General features: G+C 35.1%; 1 protein-coding gene across 3 annotated transcripts in view; it reads right to left on the bottom strand.

The window, feature by feature from the left end:
• Positions 1 to 20,544, bottom strand: part of Sec24a (SEC24 homolog A, COPII component) — an 87,348-nt gene that overhangs the window by 37,378 nt on the left and 29,426 nt on the right. For all 3 annotated transcript variants that reach the window (XM_076856497.2, XM_076856496.2, XM_076856498.2), the window contains exons 8-16: positions 18,746 to 18,872; positions 17,048 to 17,157; positions 15,166 to 15,278; positions 13,681 to 13,799; positions 10,796 to 10,851; positions 9,351 to 9,557; positions 7,581 to 7,701; positions 6,052 to 6,210; positions 2,101 to 2,274 (exon numbers count right to left, since the gene is read on the bottom strand). In XM_076856497.2, coding sequence (XP_076712612.2) covers positions 2,101 to 2,274; positions 6,052 to 6,210; positions 7,581 to 7,701; positions 9,351 to 9,557; positions 10,796 to 10,851; positions 13,681 to 13,799; positions 15,166 to 15,278; positions 17,048 to 17,157; positions 18,746 to 18,872 — 1,186 coding nt within the window. The remainder of the gene's footprint in view (positions 1 to 2,100; positions 2,275 to 6,051; positions 6,211 to 7,580; positions 7,702 to 9,350; positions 9,558 to 10,795; positions 10,852 to 13,680; positions 13,800 to 15,165; positions 15,279 to 17,047; positions 17,158 to 18,745; positions 18,873 to 20,544) is intronic.

Below are 20,544 nucleotides of genomic sequence, written 5' to 3'. Positions count from 1 at the left end.
GGATGGGAGAGAGAATGGTTACAAAAGCAAAGGGTGATGCTGGGAATGATGGAACCAATTATGTCTTTATTATGGTGATAGTTACATGACTCATTTGTCAAAACTTTCGAATTTTACATTCAAAATGGTTCATTCAACTGAACTAGTGGTGTACACATGTAATTCCAGCTACTTGTGAAGCTGAGGCAGAATCATGAGTTTAAGTCTAGCCTGGGTAACTTAGTGAGACCCAAAGAGTTTAATACCAGTTTGAATCTTGCCACCTTTCTCCTTCAGGATCTCACTAAGTTGCACAGGCTAGACTCAAAATAAAATTAAAAAGGGCCAGTGATGTAGCTCACAGGTAGAACACTTGCCTAGCATACTTGAGGCCCTGGGTTCAATCCCCAGCATTGCAAACAAACAAGTGACATCAACACAAACCAACCAAAAACAAAAGAAAAAGGTGCATTTAGTTGTGGAGTAACTCAGGAACAGGGTATGTGCTTAGCATGCACAAAGGCCATGGGTTTGATCCTGGGTACCACCGAAAAAATAAAACAAAATAAAAATAATTGTCTTTTACCATATATCAATTATAAATTTTTACAATGAACAGAAAAGGGACTGAGCTGGGTTTTTTGTCAAATAAAAAAATGGTACCTAGAGACAGAAATCCATCTTACTTTACATTTATAGTGTGTCATATTAATTATAATCATACAGAACATTCCTCTTAAAGGTTTTTATTAAAGTGTCCTTACTTCATACTTTCCATAAATTTTGGAGGGACTATAAAGATTGAATACATATAACACAGAAAGTCTCCTCCAAAATTAAGGAGAATGTTAACAGAGGTTAGGAGTAAAAAATCTTTAAAATAAAAAAGCAAATTAACATGCCCCACATCAGATTAGGTTAAAACACAAATTACAAATTAATTAGGAACAAATAAATCACAACTTAAAAAAAGTGTTTTCTGATGGTCAGGTGTCATAGTATGTACCTGTAACGCCAGCTAGTTGTGAGGCTGAGGTGGGAGAATTACTTGAGCCCAGAAGTTTGAGGCCAACTTGGGAAATATAGCAAGACCCCATCTCAAAAGAAAAAAAAGCCAAGTGTGGTGATGCACAACTGTAATCCCAGTGACAGGAGGATCACAAATTAGAGGCAAGCCTCAGCAATTGAGTGACACTTGTCTTAAAAATAAAATAAAATAAAAAGGGCTGGGGATATAACTCAGTGGTAGAGCACCCTTGGTCCAATTTTCAGTGGCACAAAAAAAAAAAGTGTTTTATCATCAGTTTTTTCAAAACTTAACTCAAATATCACTTCTGTGAGAACTTTCTTGTCTACTCTATCTTGAAAGAACAACTGTTATTTATCCTGTTTACTATCTGATTGCCTATTAGAATTAGGTTATATAAAGGAATTTTTCAACTGAAAAACCAGTGTTTAATACACAGGAGATTCTCAATAAATATCTGTGAAATAAATGAATAAATAAAATTGTTTAGGAAGCCTGGTGTGGTGGCACACACCCGAATCCCAGGAACTAGGGACGCTGAGGCAGGAGGATAGCAAGTTCAAATCCAGCCTCAGCAAAAGTGAGGTGCCAAGCAACTCAGTGAGACCCTGTCTTTAAATAAAATACAAAAAAGGGTTGGGGGTGTGGCTCACTGGCTGGGTGCTCCTGAGTTCAATCTCCAGTACCAAAATAAAATAGAATGAAACAAAATCATTCAGAAAACTAAAGCCAAACATGTTGGCTTTACCAATAACAGAAACATAGCTCTTATGATTGGGAATACTCTTTTGGCTTAAAAAAAAAAAAAAAAAACTCCCTAGGGGCTGGGGATGTGGCTCAAGTGGTAGCGCGCATGCATGAGGTACTGGGTTTGATTTTCAGCACCACATAAAAATAAAATAAAGATATTGTGTCCACCTAAAACTAAAAAAAATTTTTTTAAGGAAAAAACCACCCTCCAAAGAAAAGTTTATTATAGGCCACAGAGTACCACATCAAAAAACTTTAATATTATGCACACAGTTAACAATACTCTCTCTTAAGAGGATAGAGCTCATGGTTTTTATGATAATTAAAGCAAACAAAAAATATACCTTTGCTTGATGTGTACAAGAGTGCTGACTGAAAAGAAACCAACTGAGTGTCAGTAAGACTTTCTTCTACTGACATCTGTACTGCATACCCAGCATCAGGATTGACATTGGGCAAAGAGAGTAAGTCTGTTGACCTAACGAAGAAGTTCCCATGGAAAGTATGAATGGAAAGACCTAAAAGAGAAAAAAAAAAAAAATTATCAAGATGACTTTTATATATCTATATGTAGATATTTACATTTTATCCTAATCATTTATTAGATAGTAAAAAAGTTCAATAATACACAGTACTGAATGAGGTTGAGGAGTAATAAGTGTCACCGTTGCTGTCATCTTTTTTTTTTTTGTACTGGGCTTTGAATCCAGCGGTGCTTAACTACTAAGCCACACCCTCAGCCCTTTTTATTTTTTATTTTGTGACAGGGTCTCATTAAGTTGCTGAGGGTCTTGCTAAATTGCTAAGGCTGGCCTTGAGCTCATTATTCTCCTGTCTCAGCTTCCTGAGTCACTGGGATTTACAAATAGGTGCCACCACACTTCTTAAATTAGAGTGAGGATACAAATTTTCAAAAACTATTAGAGAACAATTTGGTAGTATTTATGAAAATTTTAAATGAATACTTATTTTGACTTTAGCAATCTCTTATTTTTATTTGTCCTACAGACTCATTCAAGTGCCAAATTTCTATGTATAAAATAATTTTAAGGGGATACAGCTCAGTTGGTAGAGTGCTTGCCTTGCATGCACAAGGCCCTGGGTTCAATCTCCAGCACCACACACACACCAAAAAAAAAAAAAAAAAAAAACAAATAATTTTAAACAGACTGATGTGTAACAGCAAAAAAATTTTAAAATAGTTATGGGTAGGAAAATAAATAAATTGTGATTTGTTCATTTTATTGAATACTGGAATGAGATAAGTTTTATTTTTTTTTTAAAGAGAGAGAGAGAGAAAAAAATTTTTTTTGATATTTATTTTTTAGTTATCGGCAAACACAACATCTTTGTTTGTATGTGGTACTGAGAATCGAACCCGGGCCGCATGCATGTCAGGCGAGCGCGCGACCGCTTGAGCCACATCCCCAGCCCGAGATAAGTTTTATATGAATTAAAATTAATGGATTTTTAAAAAAATATTTTTTGTTGTTGATGGAGCTTTATTTTATTAGTATGTAGTGCTAAGGATCAAACCCAGTGCCTCACATATGCTAGGCAAGCACTCTTCCACTGAGCTAGAAAAAAATCAATGGATTTTTAAGATTTATTGAGTAAGCATCGACTCCAGCAACTTGATAGGCTGAGGCTGGAGGATTGCAAGTTTGAGGCCAGCCTTGGCAACTAAGCAAAAAAAAAAAAAAAAAAAAATATGGTGGGGGGGCTGATAATGTAGCTCAATGGTAAAAAGCAATTGGTTTCAAACCCTAGTACTGCAAAACAAAAAAAAGTAATTTTCTTGGCTGGGGTTGTGGCTCAGTGGTAGAGCGTTTGCCTAGCATGTGTGAAGCACTGGGTTCAAACCTCAGCCCACATATAAATAAATGATTAAAATAAAGGTCCATCAATATCTCAAAATAATTAAAAAAAAAGAATAAGTTCCTTGGTAACAAATTCTTAAAAGAAACAATTAAAAAATTAAACACTGAGTGAAAATATCTATTTATGCAAATACAACATGATACTTAAGTATTTAAATGTACAGAAAAGTGGAATACACACCAAAGTGGTTACAGTAACTAAGAACAGAGTGAAAATGTACCTGTGTGTGTGTGAGAGAGAGTGCACATGTGCATGCGTGTCCCCAAACACAAGCCAATATAGGAGTTTAACTGTAGCAAAAATGTATTTAATTTAATTTAATTATTTATTTTGTGGTGCTGGGGATCAAACTCAGGGCTTCTGGAAGAAAAACAAATGTATATTTTGCTTATGAAGTAAAAATCAACTTTAAAACAGCAATCAGAAAGAAAAAAAGGGTGTAGGTCTACATGTACATAGGCATCTAAGACCTGGTTAAAAACAGAAAAATAAACAAAAAACACGTGCAGTGGTGTATTGACTATAATCTAAGCAATTCAGAAGGCTGAGGCAGGAGGATCTCAAGCCAGCCTGGACAACTTATTGAGACCGTCTCAAAGAAAATTTTAAAAAGGGTTTGGGGGCTTGGGATGTGGTTCAAGCGGTAGTGCGTTCACCTGGCATGCACTGGGTTCGATCCTCAACACCACATAAAAATAAAAAATAAAGATAATGTGTCCACCTAAAACTAAAAAATAAATGAAAAAAAAAAAAAAGAGTTTGGGATGTAGCTTAGTAGTAGAGAATGCTTATCTAGCATTTGTGAGGCCCTGGGTTCAATCCCCAGTACCAAATAAATAAATAAGAAACTAAATAAGGTAACCACAAACTTTCTTAAATCCCTAGTAGCAATAAAATAAAATAAGAGAAACCTAAATAGGTTAACCACAAAGTTTTGTTAGATTAAACACTCTAGCAAGTGGGCAAAGGCTAGTTTATTGACATGTCCCCAGGCTGTTTGTGAAAAGTAAGGTACCACTGCACACAGTGGCACACACCTGTACACCTGGCGATTTGGGAGGCTGAGGCAGAAGGATCATTAGCTCAAAGCCAGCTTAGCAACTTCGCAAGGCCCAGAGCAACTTAGTAGTGAGACCCTATCTCAAAATAAAATATAAAAAGAGCTGGGGATGAGGTTCAGTGGTTAAACACTTCTGGGTTCAATCCCTAGTACAAAAAAAAAAAAAAAAAAAGGTACCTATAAATAGCATCCAACTGGCCAACTACAACAAGTCATAAGCAATTTTAATATGTATTTCCCCTAATTAGGAACCAATATCTGTAGAAATTGACACTTTGGAGGTCTGGCAATCTTCATGAATAGGATCCAACAACTGTATCCTTTGAAACAAGTGGGGCTAGGGATGTAATTCAGTAATATAGCTAAAAACTTATATAACAGGCCCTGAGTTCAATTCCCAACACTGAAGAAAAACCCTCAAAAACATAAATGCTGAAAAACTATTAAATAAAAATTAATTCAGCAAGACTGAATTATTATAATGATGGGTAACAGAGAAGTTCATATAGACAGATTTAAAATGTTAGTAGATCCTTATCTTTTTTTCCCTACATGTCTCATATATTTTTTTGCACTTAAAAACATGATTGTCTTATTCCTGTTATACAAAACATTGTTATATGAATAAAAAAGTAGAGCAGGTTAATAATATAGAGAAATGAGAAATCAAGAATTAGAGCACAAATTAAAAGATCTTCCACTTCTGGAGATGCGTAACAATAATGGTTGCACAATGAGAATGTATTCAATGCCACTGAACTGGGAGAGTGCTTGTCAGGAGTGCACAAGGCCCTGGGTTTGATCCCCAGCATTGCAAATAAACAAATAAAAGCAAAAATAAAAAAATGTTTAAAGTGGTACATTTCATGTATATTTTACCATAATTTTTTAAATAAAAATAACTGTTTACTAAAAATAAAAAAAGTATGTGTGATGACATGCACCTGTAGTCCTAGCTACTCGGGAGGCTGAGGCAAGTTCAGGATCAGCCCAGGTAACATAGCAAGACCCTGTCTCAAATAAATAAAAGATTTCCCACCACTATTGTTCAATAAGTAAAATAAAAATCCATCAATAATATACTTTTATTTTCTTTGGGGACATGGTCTCTTTTTTAAAAAAAACTTAAATAATTCACATAGTATAACATTCACCATTTTTTAAATTTTTAACATATTAACAAGGGTTCCTATATTTTAATAGTGTTTCTTCTCTCTCCTTAATTGCATATACTAAAGCCTGCAAAGTATCTTAGAATGGCAAATCCTATAAGAAAAAACTAAGTGAAAACTTGTATTTATTGGTATAAAAAAACAATATTTACTCCTATGTTTTTTTTAAAAAGCATCCTCACCTTTAGTGCACCGAATCCTCATAACTGCCTCAAAGCCAATTTTCCGAGTGAGGTATCTCTGTAGTTCCTTCTGTAATTTCTGTACTTGGACTGGGTTGTGCTGGTGATGGTAAGAAGGATAGTAATAGACACTACCTGCTGAGTACCGAGAAATACACCCTGGAAGAAAACATACACATTTTTCAAATAGTGGCATTACCTCCTATTACTATGGTAAAATAAGTGCAGACATTTGATTCAATTTTCTCTAACTTCTCAAGTCAAAAGAATATTCCATTCCGTAACTGTCAAAAAGAATATTCTATTCCTCTAAATAGTAGTGTAGACATTTTTCTGTTTCTCCTCTACTAAATTAGAGTACAAGACGACTATGAAGTTTATAGTAGATTAAATTGACTGTTAAACTGGGTATAATGTTGTGCACCTATAGTCCTGGCTATTTGTGAGGCTGAAGCATGAGGATCACTTAAATTCACAAGTTTAAGACCAGCTTAAAGCTGGGTGCAGTGGCCCTCACCTATAAGGACACTAAGCAGCTCAGGACACTAAGGCTGCTGGATCACCAAGTTCAAAGCCAGCTTCAGCAACTTAGTGAGGCCCTAAGCAATTCAGCAAGACTCTGTCTCTAAATAAAATATAAAAAAGGGTTGGGGATATTGCTTAGTGGTTAAGCAGCCCTGGGTTCAATCCCTGGTCTCTCTCTCTCTCTCTCACACACACACACACACACACACACACACACACACAGTGGTTACCCCTGGATTCAATCCCTGGTACTAGGGAAAAAAAAAAAAAAATACAGCTTGGGTAAGAGCCCATTTCAAAAAAAGAAATATCCAAACCAAAACTGACTCTTCCAAAACTCTCTGGAAGGAATAAAAATAAATTTATCAGGCTGGGGTTGTGGCTCAGTGGTAGTGCACTTGCCTGGCATGTATAAGGCACTGGGTTCAATCCTCAGTACCACATACAAATAAATAAAGATATTGTGTGTCCATCTTCAACTAAAAAAGATATTAAAATAAGTAAATAAATAAATCTATCTATCTACATATCTGTTTATTTATTTATTTATTTTTGGTGGTGCTGGAGATTGAACCCAGGACCTTGTGCATGCGAGGTAAGCACTCCACCAACTGAGCTATATCCCCAACTTGGGAATAAAAATTTTACTTTTGTCCTCTACCTAGAATACCATTATGCTACCTGGAAAGCTAAAGCAGGAATATTGCAAGTGCTCAGGGGCACCTTACCACTGAGTTACATCCCCAGTTCTTTTTTTGTTTGTTTGTTTTGTTTTTGTTTTTATTTTGAGATAGGTTTTTGCTAAGTTGCTAAGGGTCTTGCAAAATGGCTGAGGCTAGCCTCGAACTTGCGCAGTGGTAGAGAACTTGCCTAGCATATGCAAGGCCCTGGGTTCAATTCCCAGTACTAGGGAAAAACAAAAACAAAAAACAATGAAATAAAATCATTTAAACACCATTTTGATACTCATTTAAGGGAAAAAAAAATCATCAGGAAACACTTACCCAGAGAAGCCAAATCAGAATATTGTCCACTGAGAAGGAACAAGTCAACAGCTATCTGCTGACCAGAACAGTCCAATGCTAATTTCTTATAGAAGTCAGTAGAAGGTGTCAGGTGTATTTCCTATGAATAAATTACAAAGAGGTTTTTTTAAAAAAAAATTATTAAATTATCAAAAATGTAAATACACACCTACATATAGCAAGGTGTCAATAACAATTGTCTCTAGGGATTCTACATAATCTATAGTGCTTTTACTATTTGATTTTTTCATTAAGAATCAGGTACTGATTAAGAATTTTCTATGGGCTAGAAATGGAGCTCAGTGATATAGAACTTGACTAGGATGTGTGAGGCCCTGGGTTCGATCCTCAGCACCACATATAAGTAAATAAAATAAAGGTATTGTGTCCACCTACAACTAAAAAAAATATATTACAAAATACCTCTATCATATTAATTTTGTAATAGGCAAAGATAGTCATTATAACTAAAATCTAGCAAATACTCAGTATGCTGGGAATCATTCTAAATAATTCATATGCAATATCTACTTAGTCCTTACAACTACCCCAAGAAGTAGATACTATCAATATTTTCACTTTATATACACAGAAACAAAGCAACAAAGAAATGAAGTAACTATTTAAGTTCACACATCTAAAGAGCAGTGGAATGTATAGGTAGTCTGACTCCAGGAGTAACTTCATAATCAATATATTATACTGACTTCTCATAATCTTTTGGGAAACACAGGTCTCAAGCCATTAAGTTTAGCTGGGAACAGTGGCACACACCTGTAATCTCAGCAACTCAGGAGGCTGAGGCAGGAAGATCAAGAGTTCAAAGCCAGCCTCAGAAACTTAATGAGACCCTGTCTCTAAATAAAAATAAAAATGGGCTGGGAATGTAGCTCAGTGGTTAAGTGACGCTGGGTTCAATCCCTGGGTGCCAAAAAACACAAAAACCTCTGAAATTGTAAGTTTATACATATGAGGTACTCAAATGCAATCTGAGGCTGTCAATATACCAAGTTACAACCATTCCTAGCTGGTCATCCGGGTTTCCCTTTGTCCCTAGCAAGTACATTAACTCCACTTTTTTGGGGGGTTGGGAGTTGGGGGTTGAGGGTTGGGGGCAGGTACCAGGTATTGAACCCAGGGGCGCTTAAACACTGAGCCTCATTCCTGGCCCTTTTTTATGTTTTATTTTGAGACAGGGTCTCACTAAGTTGTTTAGGGGCTTGCTAAATTGCTGGGGCTGGCTCTGAACTTAGAGATTCTCTTACCGCAGCCTCCCAGTTGCTGGGATTATAAGTGGTACTGGAGACTGAATCCAAAGGTGTTTTACCATTGATCTACATTCCCAATTCTTTTTATTTTACATTTGAGATAGGGTCAAGCTAAATTGCCAGGCTAGCCTCAAACTTGTAATTCTCCTTCCTCAGCCTCCCAACTCACTGAGACTATAGGCATGCACCACCATGCCCAGCTTAGCAAGTACTTTCTTTTAGTCTCCCAGACTTTCTCTTCAAAGCCAGGCTGGATGACTAGTGGTACTAAAGATATTAAAAATAAGGCTTGGGTGAATCAGGTAGAGAAAAATATAGTAAGGGTTTCATATAAAAGTGAAACCATTTACCTATTTCCTTATAATTCCTCCTCCTCACAACTGGAAATCTTCCCTGCCTCCTCCCGCTAAAAAAAAAACCCTATGGTCAAAGGGACAAAGCACCAGCATTAATCTTATCATACACTTGATGACTTTCTAACCTTAGCAGATGATTTTTGGTTGGGTTCCTCTCGTGGCTTCAGGGCTCCCACTCCAAGAGTTGGGAGCTGTGTTTGAAAGACGGACATTCGACCACCAGTTGGGGACATCAGCTTAAAGGCAGCCTGAAGTGCAGGACCCAAGGCACTCTGGGTCTCCAGAGTCTTGGTAAACATTTGTGGCAAAGTTTTCAGTAATTCTTGAACAAGCTTGTGAAGTAAATAAAGAAAACTCAAGAGTGTTACAATTAATTATTTTCATAATAAGTCAGTATCTAATACAAAAGACAAAGACATTGAGTCATGATGATGATCAGAGAATCTACAGACACTACAGTAAACAATGAAGTTGGTCAAATGACAAGAAAGCCATTTTAAGTCAACATTATAAATTGGCAAGCAAGACATCAAAATTGGGGCCTTACAGTTCTTGCACATGCAATAGCCCAGCAAGACTATAAGTCCAAAATGTATCCAAAAGAACCATAAGTTTAGAAATTTGATTTATTTTCATGCCATGAAATATGGCTTTCTCTGTCGCCTCTACACTTTATTCTTTTAAGTTCCAACATGAGTTAATTCTTCCCTGTTGCAAAATCTAAGATATCCAGTAACTTTGCCAACCTTGTAATATCACTACAAAAGAAAAACAAAAATCAAAACCAACTATCTATTCAGGTGAGGTTGTACAAATAAAGAGAATAAATGGGGGAAAAATACTTTGCACCATGGCACAGTGACCACTGCCAACAGCAGAGACCATAGACTTGCTAGTTAAAATGTTACCCCTATGGCATATATGCATGTACAGGGTAGACAACATCCCCATTCAGACACATTCTGTTCACCTCTCAGTGTATTATGTCATGGCAATTTCCAGGCAGGTAATAAGAGTTTCTTCTGAACTGACCCCAATGACACTCTGTGAATCAGAAAAGCAAAGGGCACTGAGAGCAGCCTGGCTCATGTGCTTCTGTGTAGTGACGAGAAGCTTTATCTCAGCAACCCTCCCAACTTCCCAAAGGGCTGGCAAGACATATTTCCTTCAGATGTTGCTCCTCTCTGGAACAGGCTTCTCATCTATCCTACTAAAATACCTTGTTGCATTAGACTTAAAAATGATTGGCATGAGACTGAACTTGAGAACTGTTCATTTAATGAACTTAAACTAAGAGCAAGCTAAGATGCTACATAGCTTAGAAATGTCAAAGCAATCAGTAAAATTTTACTTAAAGTTCATTTAAAAAATATGCCTTCAGGACTGGGGTTGTAGCTCAGTGGTGAAGCACTTGCCTCAAGTGTGAGGCACTAAGTTTGGTCTTCAGCACCACACAAAAATAAATAAGTAAAATAAAGGTATTGTGTCCATGCGCAACTAAGAAAAATTTTTTTTTAAATATGCCTTCAATATTTCAATCAAACATGTTGTGTAGGAAAATGTATCTTACCTCTTTACTTTCATTTAAGTTTACTAATAAGTTCTCTGGCATAGGTATAAAAACATCTGAAAGAATAAGTAAATATTTGTTTTAAACAAAATTAAACTGTTAAGAATGTTCCAAATACACAACACTGATACAATTCACTACTTTATACTTAAAGAAAAGCCGGCTCCTTCACTATAGACAACACGTGTCCAAAGAGCTACCAAAACAGCACAGCACTGACTTGGGTATTTACAGCAACTTTTCTTGTTATTTGATGACTAGTGAAGGTAAATAGCTTCCCAATTAGTAAACAGTGATCTGTAAGCACTCAGTAAGGGTTTGTGCAAGTGTTTTGTTTCCTAGGTTAAACACAGCAACTCTTTTAAAGAATCTTGCTTTACTTTTTTTTTATGGCTGACCCTGCAAACCAGCCAAAGATACTCTTTGCATTAAAAAAAAAAAAAAGAGGCAACACACAAAATTTTAACCTTTATACAGAATAACCGTCATTCCAAACACTGATACTTTTTTCTTAAAGAAGACCCACATCAATGCCCCAACTAATGAGACTACAAAACCAACTAGAAATGGGAGTTCAAAATCCACTTGAATCAAATGTATGAAATGTGATATGTCAAGAGCTTTGTAATGTTTTGAACAACTTAAAAAAAAAACAATTAGAAAGAGTACTAATGTGGGGGCTGGGGTTGTGGCTCAGGGTAGAGCACATATGAGACCCTGGGTTAGATCCTCAGCACCACATAAAAATAAATAAACAAAATAAAGATATTGTGCCCATGTATAACTAAAAAAAATATTTTAAAAAAAGTACTAATGTAACCACTTTAGGTGAGCCTCTCAAAATTCACATTTATTCCTGCTTAGGAATTTAATTCCCTTCCTTAGATGAAGGAAAGCAAACTAGGAAGAGAAGATAGGTGTTGGTGAATTATGAGGAAAATCACTTCCTATGTTTCTATACTGCTTTTGCTAACAAAAAAATAAAGCTAATTATGAAGTTTGTTAAAAAAAATACAATAAGTAACTTAAAATATTAAATGTTTACTTTAGCTGTCATATGAAAATTCTATTGCCAACTGTTCAGTTTTCTTCCTTTTATTCTTTAAAAAATTCACCCTCATGAAAAGAAGAGGTCTGAACTGGGTATGGTGGCTCATACCTGTAATCCTAACTATTCAGGAAGCTGAGGCAGGAGGATCACAAGTTTGAGGGCAGTTTGGGCAATTTGGTGTCTCCAAATAAAAAATAAAAAGGGATTGGAAAGTAGCTCAGTGGTAGAGCACTTGCCTAACATGTGCTAAGGCTCTAGGCTCAATCCTCAGCACCACATTAAAAAATAAATAAATAAATAAATAAATAAATAAAATAAAAAGAGTATTCAGTGATTTTTTAATATACATATATTCACAGACTTTTCCACTACCATCATCATCTAATTCCAGATCTTTCTCATCATCTCAAAAAGAAGACCTGAAATCATGGTTACTTCCCATTACTACTTTCCCCAGGTTCTTGGCAACTAATGTACTTTCTTTTCCTATAGAGTTGCATATCCTGGACATTTTACATAAAGAGAGCCATACTGGACTAGAATTATAGCTCAGTGGTAAGTGCTTGCCTAGCACGTGGAGGCCCTGAATTCAATCGTCAGCACCACATGAAAAATAAATAAATAAAAAAAATGTATAGTGTTCATCTACAACCTTAAAAAAAGAAGAGAAAGAGAAAGAGAGAGAGAGAGAGAGAGAGAGAGAGAGAGAGAGAGAGAGAGCGCCATACTATAGGTACTCTTTTGTGATTGGCTTCATTCACTAAGAATATTTTCAAAATTCATCCATATTAGTACGCATCAGTACTTCATTCTTTTTTATTTATTGCTGAATAACATTTCATCATAAGAAAAGACTATATCTGTTTATCTATTCATCAGATGATGGGCATACAGTTGTTTCCACTTTTGGTCATATTGCCCTGGACATTTATATATGAATTTCTATGGATATGCTTTCTGTTTTTTTGAGTATACACCCATTGAGTAGAACTGCTAAGTCATATGGTAACTTTAACTTGTGTATGATTCTGTGTGTCACTAGAGATTGACCCTAGCGGCACCCCACACTGAGTTATATCCCCTTGGACCTTCTTTTTTTGTTGTTTTTGTGATGCTGGGGATTGAACGTGGAGTCTCAAGCATGCCCCCAGACCTTACTTATATTTGAAACAGGATCTTGCCAAGTTTCCCAGGCTGGCCTTGAATTTTTTATTCTTCTTGCCTCAGTGCCCCAAGTAACTGGGAATACAGGTGTGTGCCACTGTGTTTGGCTTCTGTTTAATTTTTTGAGGAACTGCCAGACTGTTTTCCATAGTGGCTACACCGTTTCACATTCCCCTAACAGTATATGATTTTTCCAATTTTTGTTATTGTCCAAACCTTTCATTTTGGCCACCAACTTGGTGTGAGTGACATGTCATTGCACTTTTAATTTGTATTTGCCTGATAACTAATGCTGTAGAGCATGTATCAAATCTACCTATAGAAATTTTGGTGGGAAGTGCTGGGGATTGAACCCAGGGCTTTGGACAAGCTAAGCATGCACACTACGAGAGCTACACCTCTATCCCTAAAATATTGAATATTGTATAATGAGTAGAGAAATGTCTATTCAAATCCTTTACCCACTCATTCACTGGCTATTTGTCTTTTTATTGTTAACTTATAGGAGTTCTTTAGGTAATCTAGATATAAATTCTTTTCCAGATAGAATTTTCAAATATTTTCTCCACATAGCGGACTCATACCATACACTACTAATTTGCCAGGTCATGAATACTCCCAAAATAGAAAATTCCTTACACAGTTCATTAAATTTGTATATAACATATACCTTCAATATCTGAAACTATTAGCATCTGAGGTTGAGAGAGACCTTCTTGAAGACTGTAGAAATGAATTGTACTGTCAAATGTTATGAAGCCAATTTTTGTTCTAGTGTTGCCAGGAAGCCTAAAAACAAATTCAGAAGAGTGTTTTATAAAACACATAAAATATCTGCTAAGTATTATTACATGCAAATATCTAATTTACTATTACGGAAACTGGTCCAACACAAATTTTTAAACCATCCAATGTTTACAACCATGAAAACATCCCCCTCAATGGAAAACATGACACACATAAGCCAAATAATCAGTGAAAAACAGGAATAACAGCAATCCAACTTCTAATATGAAGTTATAGAGCATTTACTTGCCTGGCCTGTACAAGCCCTGAGTTAATCCAGCACTGGGGGTGGGGATGGGGGGTAAGAATGCCCCCCAAAATAATCATATTGGACTGGGGATATAACTCAGTTGGTAGAATGCTTGTCTCATACGAACAAGGCCCTGGGTTCAATTCTTAGCACAACAAAAAAGTATATAAATAAATAAAATCATATAGCAACACTAAAATGTAATGTGAATGTAGGCAGTGCATCCCTAAAAAACTCTGTATGAATTTTATATATTTTTTAAAAATATTTATTTTTAGTTTTAGGTGGATATAATATCTTTACATAATATCTTTATTTTATTTATGTGGTGCTGAGAATCGAACCCAGTGCCTCAGACATGCTAGGTGAACACTCTACCACTGAGCTACAACCCCTGCCCCATGAATTTTATATTGTTAAATGCATTTATTTAAAACAAAGAGGAGCAAAAGCATCTGTTTTAAAGGAACTGTTTTGTTGTTGTTGTTGTTGTTGTTTTTGTACCGGGGATTGAACCACTGAGCCACATCACCAGCCCTATTTTGCATTTTATTTAGAGACAGGGTCTCACTAGTTGCTCAGCACCTTGCTTTTGCTGAAATTGGCTTTGAACTCATGATCCTCCTGCCTCAGCCTCCCAGCAGCTGGGATTATAGGCATGTAAAGGAGGAGGATTAGATGATACAAGAACAACAGAATACTGAAGATGATAAAGTTGAGAGATGGGCAGTTCATTCAATTATTATTCCTTCTTACTACAGATTTGAAAATAATGTTCTTAAGAAAAAGTGAGTACTGCTGGGTGCAGTAATCCCAGTGACTTGGGAGGCTGAGGCAGGAGGATCACAAGTTTGAGGCCAGTCCGGAAACTTGGAAAGACCTTGTCTCAAAATAAAAAATGCAAAGGGCAAAGACCACAGCAGTGATAGAAGAATCCCTGGGTTTAATCCCAGGTATTACCAACCCTCCCCCCCCCCGAAAAAAAACCCAGTAATACCTAAGTGATTTAAATGAATTTTTAGAACATAAATTACATGACTTATTTTTGTATTTTGAAAACTAGTCATTCATTTTGCAAACACCATTAGTTTCAGGTTTAAGCTGAATTGAGACACTTACAAATCCAGATTGTCTAACAAACTCTGGCAAACTGAATTCAAGTATCCAGTTTCAACTGCATTGTGAGACACATCAAAAACAAAGAGGTACACTGGAGGTTGTGGTGGTCGTAACTAAAGAAAAGAAGAATCTCATTAAATACATTTAATAGGATTAAATTTCAACTTATTTGTTGGGTTCACATACAGCAAAACCATAAAATATGCATTATTTATATACTAAGTAGAGAACAGTAAAGTTACCATCATAGTGTTTATAAATGCATACTTAAAGGAAAAATGAGTCTGTGATTGCCATATTTCAAGAGTATTTTCTCTAGGACAGAAAGGGGAAGAAATGTGATCAGAAGGGCTCATGGCAATATCAGTCATATTCAATTGACCTATATAGTGTTATGCAGTACTAACAAAGGTATTTACTTGTTAACCTGTATATTTACATTTTATTGACATTTCTATGTGAGCATATTTTGCAATTTAGGGAAATGATCGTTACGAAAGTGACAAATCAAGTTAGCCTTGGCTGATTATTTAACCAACATTTTTAGCTTAAATCCCACAAAAATTTAAGACTATGTATTCTATAAACTTACAAATCCCCAAAGACTTGTTTTCATTTCCTCTTTTTATTTTAGGTGGGGAGGACTGGGGATTGAAGCCAGGGGCACTCTACCACTGAGCTACATCCCTAGCCCCTTTTTATTTTTTTATTTTGAGATAGGGTCTTACTAAGTTACCGAGGCTGGCCTCAAACTTGCAGTCCAGCTGCCTCAGCCTCCTCAGTAGCTGGAATTAAAGAAATTTGCCACTACACCTGGCCAAAGATTTGTTTTCAATTAAAACAAACAAAAAAAAGCATCAAAGCCACAATCACAACTGGGCATACAGTACACTATTTTTTATATATTTTTGCATATATCACTTGCCAAATTCATAAAACCTGTCATTCAAGAGGTAAGCCAGGAAAAAAAAAAAAAAAAAAGAGGTAAGAGGTAAGCCAGGAAAGAGTAAAAATCTTTTGCAATAGGCCAGTTTCCAAATTTAAGGGAAGCCATTTTGGCAAAACCTGGGCGATAAAAGGCCTTATGAAGCTCAATTCAAAAGAACAAATGCTTCTGCTCTTCTGACTTTAATTCACCAAAGAGACAGTCATTCTGCAGAAAGCATTACCAACCACCATCAAATCTTTTATCCGTAGCAAGACACTGACCTCTCATAAATTCCTCAGTATAATCAACCCAATTGCCAAGATAAAGACTATGCCACAAAAATACATTAAAATACTAGATTATTAAAGGTTGGTGATAAGTTTTATCTTCATATTCCCTTTCCCTAAGGGTAATTATGGCATAGCAAAAGAGAAAAGAAATCAAAAGACCTGAATTTTTTCCAACTACTGCCCAGTCACTTAATCTAAATTTATTTTCACATCTGTAAAACAGGATTAACACCATTTCCCTACCTTAGAGTATTACTTGTGATGATAAAAATGTAAGTGCTCTATAAAATGTAAAGTGCTAAGCATTTGGCATAATTATCTTTAAAATGCAAGGTCTCAGATACTTTCTGAAGAGTATAAAAGTACTTACAAGAGGATGTTCATCACAGCATTGTTTGTAAGAGAAAAAACTTGGGCATGATCAAATATAAATAGGGTTCCTATATTATACTGCAAATTTCTTGATGAACATACAAAAAACTTCAGTGGAACTTTATATACACGTTTACTTTTCAAACTTATTCTTATCTACCGATTGCTTTTTTAATGAATAGTATACTTTCTGAATTTAAAAACATAAAATTTTATTAAAGAATACTATATATTTTAATTTAAAATCCAATATTATGAAATGTGTACACTGTTTAAAAAAATGAAAGCTTACCATGTATTCTGAAGGAGCCATAAACTCAATAGTAGCGTTTTGAACTTCAGGTCTCCTGTGAGGTTCTCCATAAACTCTTGTCAAAGGATTGTACATGAATTCTTCAGGTACTGTATAAAGTTAACAATGTTACTGAAAGGATTAATTTAATATACCTTGCATTTGGCCATTTTCTTAACTTAGGGGTTTAGAATTAATTCAATATAGTCTAAATATTAAGAATTAAACTCACTTGTTTGTTAGTAAATTCACTTTTTTAAAAAAGTTCCATTCAAGTTCCTCACATACCAAGTGGCACTAAATATCTCTTATTTTTACAACTACAGTCATTATGATTTTTCTTTTCCCATCTCTTGTTATCCTCTCAATTTTTACTAAAACTGCTTTCTGAAAATCAGTTGAAAAGATAAGAAAAACTGTCATTAAACGTCAATTATTTTCCTAAATTTCAGTTATACAAGGATTAACATTTGACATATGAAAAGTATAGAATGGCTGGACCTGAAAAGCCATGGTAAAACCACTTCAGAGGTTAAAACCATAAGAGAGTGTACATTTTATTTATTATTAAGACATAGAATATCAATTACCTACTACTTATATTAGTGCTCAGAATATTTTTTAAATTAATTATCATTGCACCTGTCTTCCCAGTAATTGTTTAGTAATTAAAATCCCTATGGACTCTAAAAGGTAAGCTATAGTTTGTGAAATTGGCTTGCATACATATAAAAGAGGTTTCCACCTTTATCACAATTTCATTTTGTATATTAAAACACATACCAATAAGATTATAAAGGTGCACTACACACTATACATACATTTTCTGAATTACTATATAGTAAAAGTTTTCTTAAGCTATCTTTATTTTCCTCTACTTTTAAAAAATACACAAACAATAAAACTGGTTTTACAAAATCTCTTATATTCCTCTATTTCTCAATTTTTAGTGAAATTTCCTTCCACTAAGTTACCGAGGCTGGCCTCAAACTTGCAGTCCAGCTGCCTAGCCTCCTCAGTAGCTGGAATTATAGAAATTTTCAATGTGAATACTGGCATATTGATTTTCTTCCCTAATCCTAATTGAATGTCACTGGTTAGACGATATTCTTTAAACATAAATTATAAAGAAGTTACTGAGAGAAATCTCTTCCTCCTCAATTATTGAGAGAACTACATTCAACTGACCTTCTAGCACTGCCCACCTCCCTTCACACAGCAGTGAATGAATTAGGTTGCTAGTCTGTGGACTTAGTTTCTTTCACCCTAGAGAAAAGGCATGGGACAATTTCTAAATAAAAATATTTCTTAAGTCACTGTCTTAATACCATGAAATATACCATTTATTATATGCCCAATATAATAAATGTAAAAAAGTGATCACAAAATAATATTATTACATTTTTTGCTTTAAAAGTATATAATTATTTATTTGTAAGTAAATTTGCATAGGAAAAAAAATTAACAGTGGCTTTCTCTGAGTGGAAGGATTGATTATAGGTAAATAAAGGTAAATTCAAAGAATTGCTTTTATTTTTTTGAAATAGGATCTCACTATGTTGTCATTTCTTGCTGCTCAGCTTCCCTAGTAGCTGGGATTACAGACCCTTTTTTTTTTTTTTCCATTTCACATTTTTATTTATTATCTGATTTCCCTTCAATGAAAGTAGAAATTATAAAATGTTTCAAAAATCATACCATCATTGACTCGGTAACATAAGTTACACTTCCATCTTCTTTGATCAAGAAAGCTGACAAAAGGGTTAATATATGTCCTGCATGAACGACATCTCACAATTGTACTGGAGGTAACCACAGGCAATTGCTGAAAAGACAAAACTAAGTTTGTAGAGGGAAAGATCCGTTGTGTTAAAATGGCAAGCATAAACCCATCTCTTCCAAAAAATTATTAGGACATTTTAATTCTGGGGGGGGGGGGTGGAAAACAAGGAGAATATGTGTTCAAAATGCCACACATTTACAGCCAGAGGAATGGGAAGTTATGCTCCATTTGTGTACAATATATCAAAATTGTACATATATAACTGTCATATATAACTAATTAGAACTAATAAAAAAGAAAAAGAAAAAAATGCCATTCAAAAAAAATTTAAGTAGCTAAATGTTCTGATTTAAATCCTATTATTTTTCTCCAAGATCATTCTCATTTAAAAAAATTATTTTCTCAGGGTTGGGGTTGTAGTTCAGTAGTAGAGTGCTTACCTAGCACGTGCAAGGCCTCGGGTTCGATCCTAAGTACCACATAAAATTAAATAAAGGTATTGTGTCCAACTACACTTAAAAAATAAGTATTTTTAAAAAATATTTTCTCATAAACATTCACATTGCAAAATGAAAATACATTTACAATATATTTTTGGCATAGATTGCAAAGAAAACAGGAACAACATCCTGAAATAATGATCAATGAAATTATTCCCAGTTTTTGATGTTACATGAAGAGGGTTAAGTCTTAATTCTCACACAAGAACTGTCATAAAGTTAATTTGTATTTAAAGTTTATTCTACATATTAAAAGTTCTAGGGACTATGGTTGTGGCTCAGCAGTACAGCGCCCACCTAGTGCATATTAGGCACTAGGTTCGCTCCTCAGCAACACATAAAAATAAGTAAATAAAATAAAGGTATTGTGTCCACCTATAACTTTAAAAAAAAAAAAAACTCTAGGGGCTGCTGCTGTAACTCAGTGGTAGAGTGCTTGCCTTGCACATGTGAGGCACTGGGTTCAATCCTCAGCACAACATAAAAGCAAACAAATAAAATAAAGGCATGCTGTCCATCTATAACTACAAAAAATATTAAAAAAAAAAAGTTCTAAAATCTTTATACCAAAAATCAACAAAGGGGGCTCAGTGGTAGGGTGCCTGCCTAGCTAGCACTGGTGGGGGGGATCAATAAAGGCAATAAAATCCTATTACCAAAAGGAAAGTCACCTCACTCACACTGATCTTCAAGTATGGCCATATGTTAAGATCTCAGAGTCTCAAGACATCAGTGGATCAACTCCTGCCCTTTCTAAAATTTTTTAATTTTATTTGAGAAAGGAGCAACTTCTTAAAATAACTAGTTTTGCTCTAAGAATGGCAGAATGAGGAGAGGAAGGTAAAGTACTTTAATTGGTAAATAATCTATAATTTATTAAAATAGTACAGCTTATTTATGTTAGTACCTCTATTCTATTCAGCATCTGCTGAAATTTTTTTTTCTGGTACTGAAGCCTGAACCCAAAGGCACTTTGCTACTGAGCTACAACAGCTCTTTTTATTTTGAGATAGGGTCTCACTAAGCTGCTTAGGACCTCATTAAGTTCCTGAGGCTGGCTTTGAACTTGTGATCCTCCTGCCTCACTGGAATTATAGGCATGCACCTTCACTCCTGGCCTCTTGGATTTTTCAAAAATATACTTCTTTAACCTTGTTTTGAAAGTGTTTTGATAATAAAATTATTGGTTGGATTACAAATAAAGAAACCCAATC

This window comes from Callospermophilus lateralis, chromosome 5 (genome assembly GCF_048772815.1).
Source record: "Callospermophilus lateralis isolate mCalLat2 chromosome 5, mCalLat2.hap1, whole genome shotgun sequence".
Classification (NCBI taxonomy): Eukaryota; Metazoa; Chordata; class Mammalia; order Rodentia; family Sciuridae; genus Callospermophilus; species Callospermophilus lateralis.
Note: the sequence above shows the minus strand (reverse complement) of the source record. Positions and strands in the feature narration are given on the sequence as shown.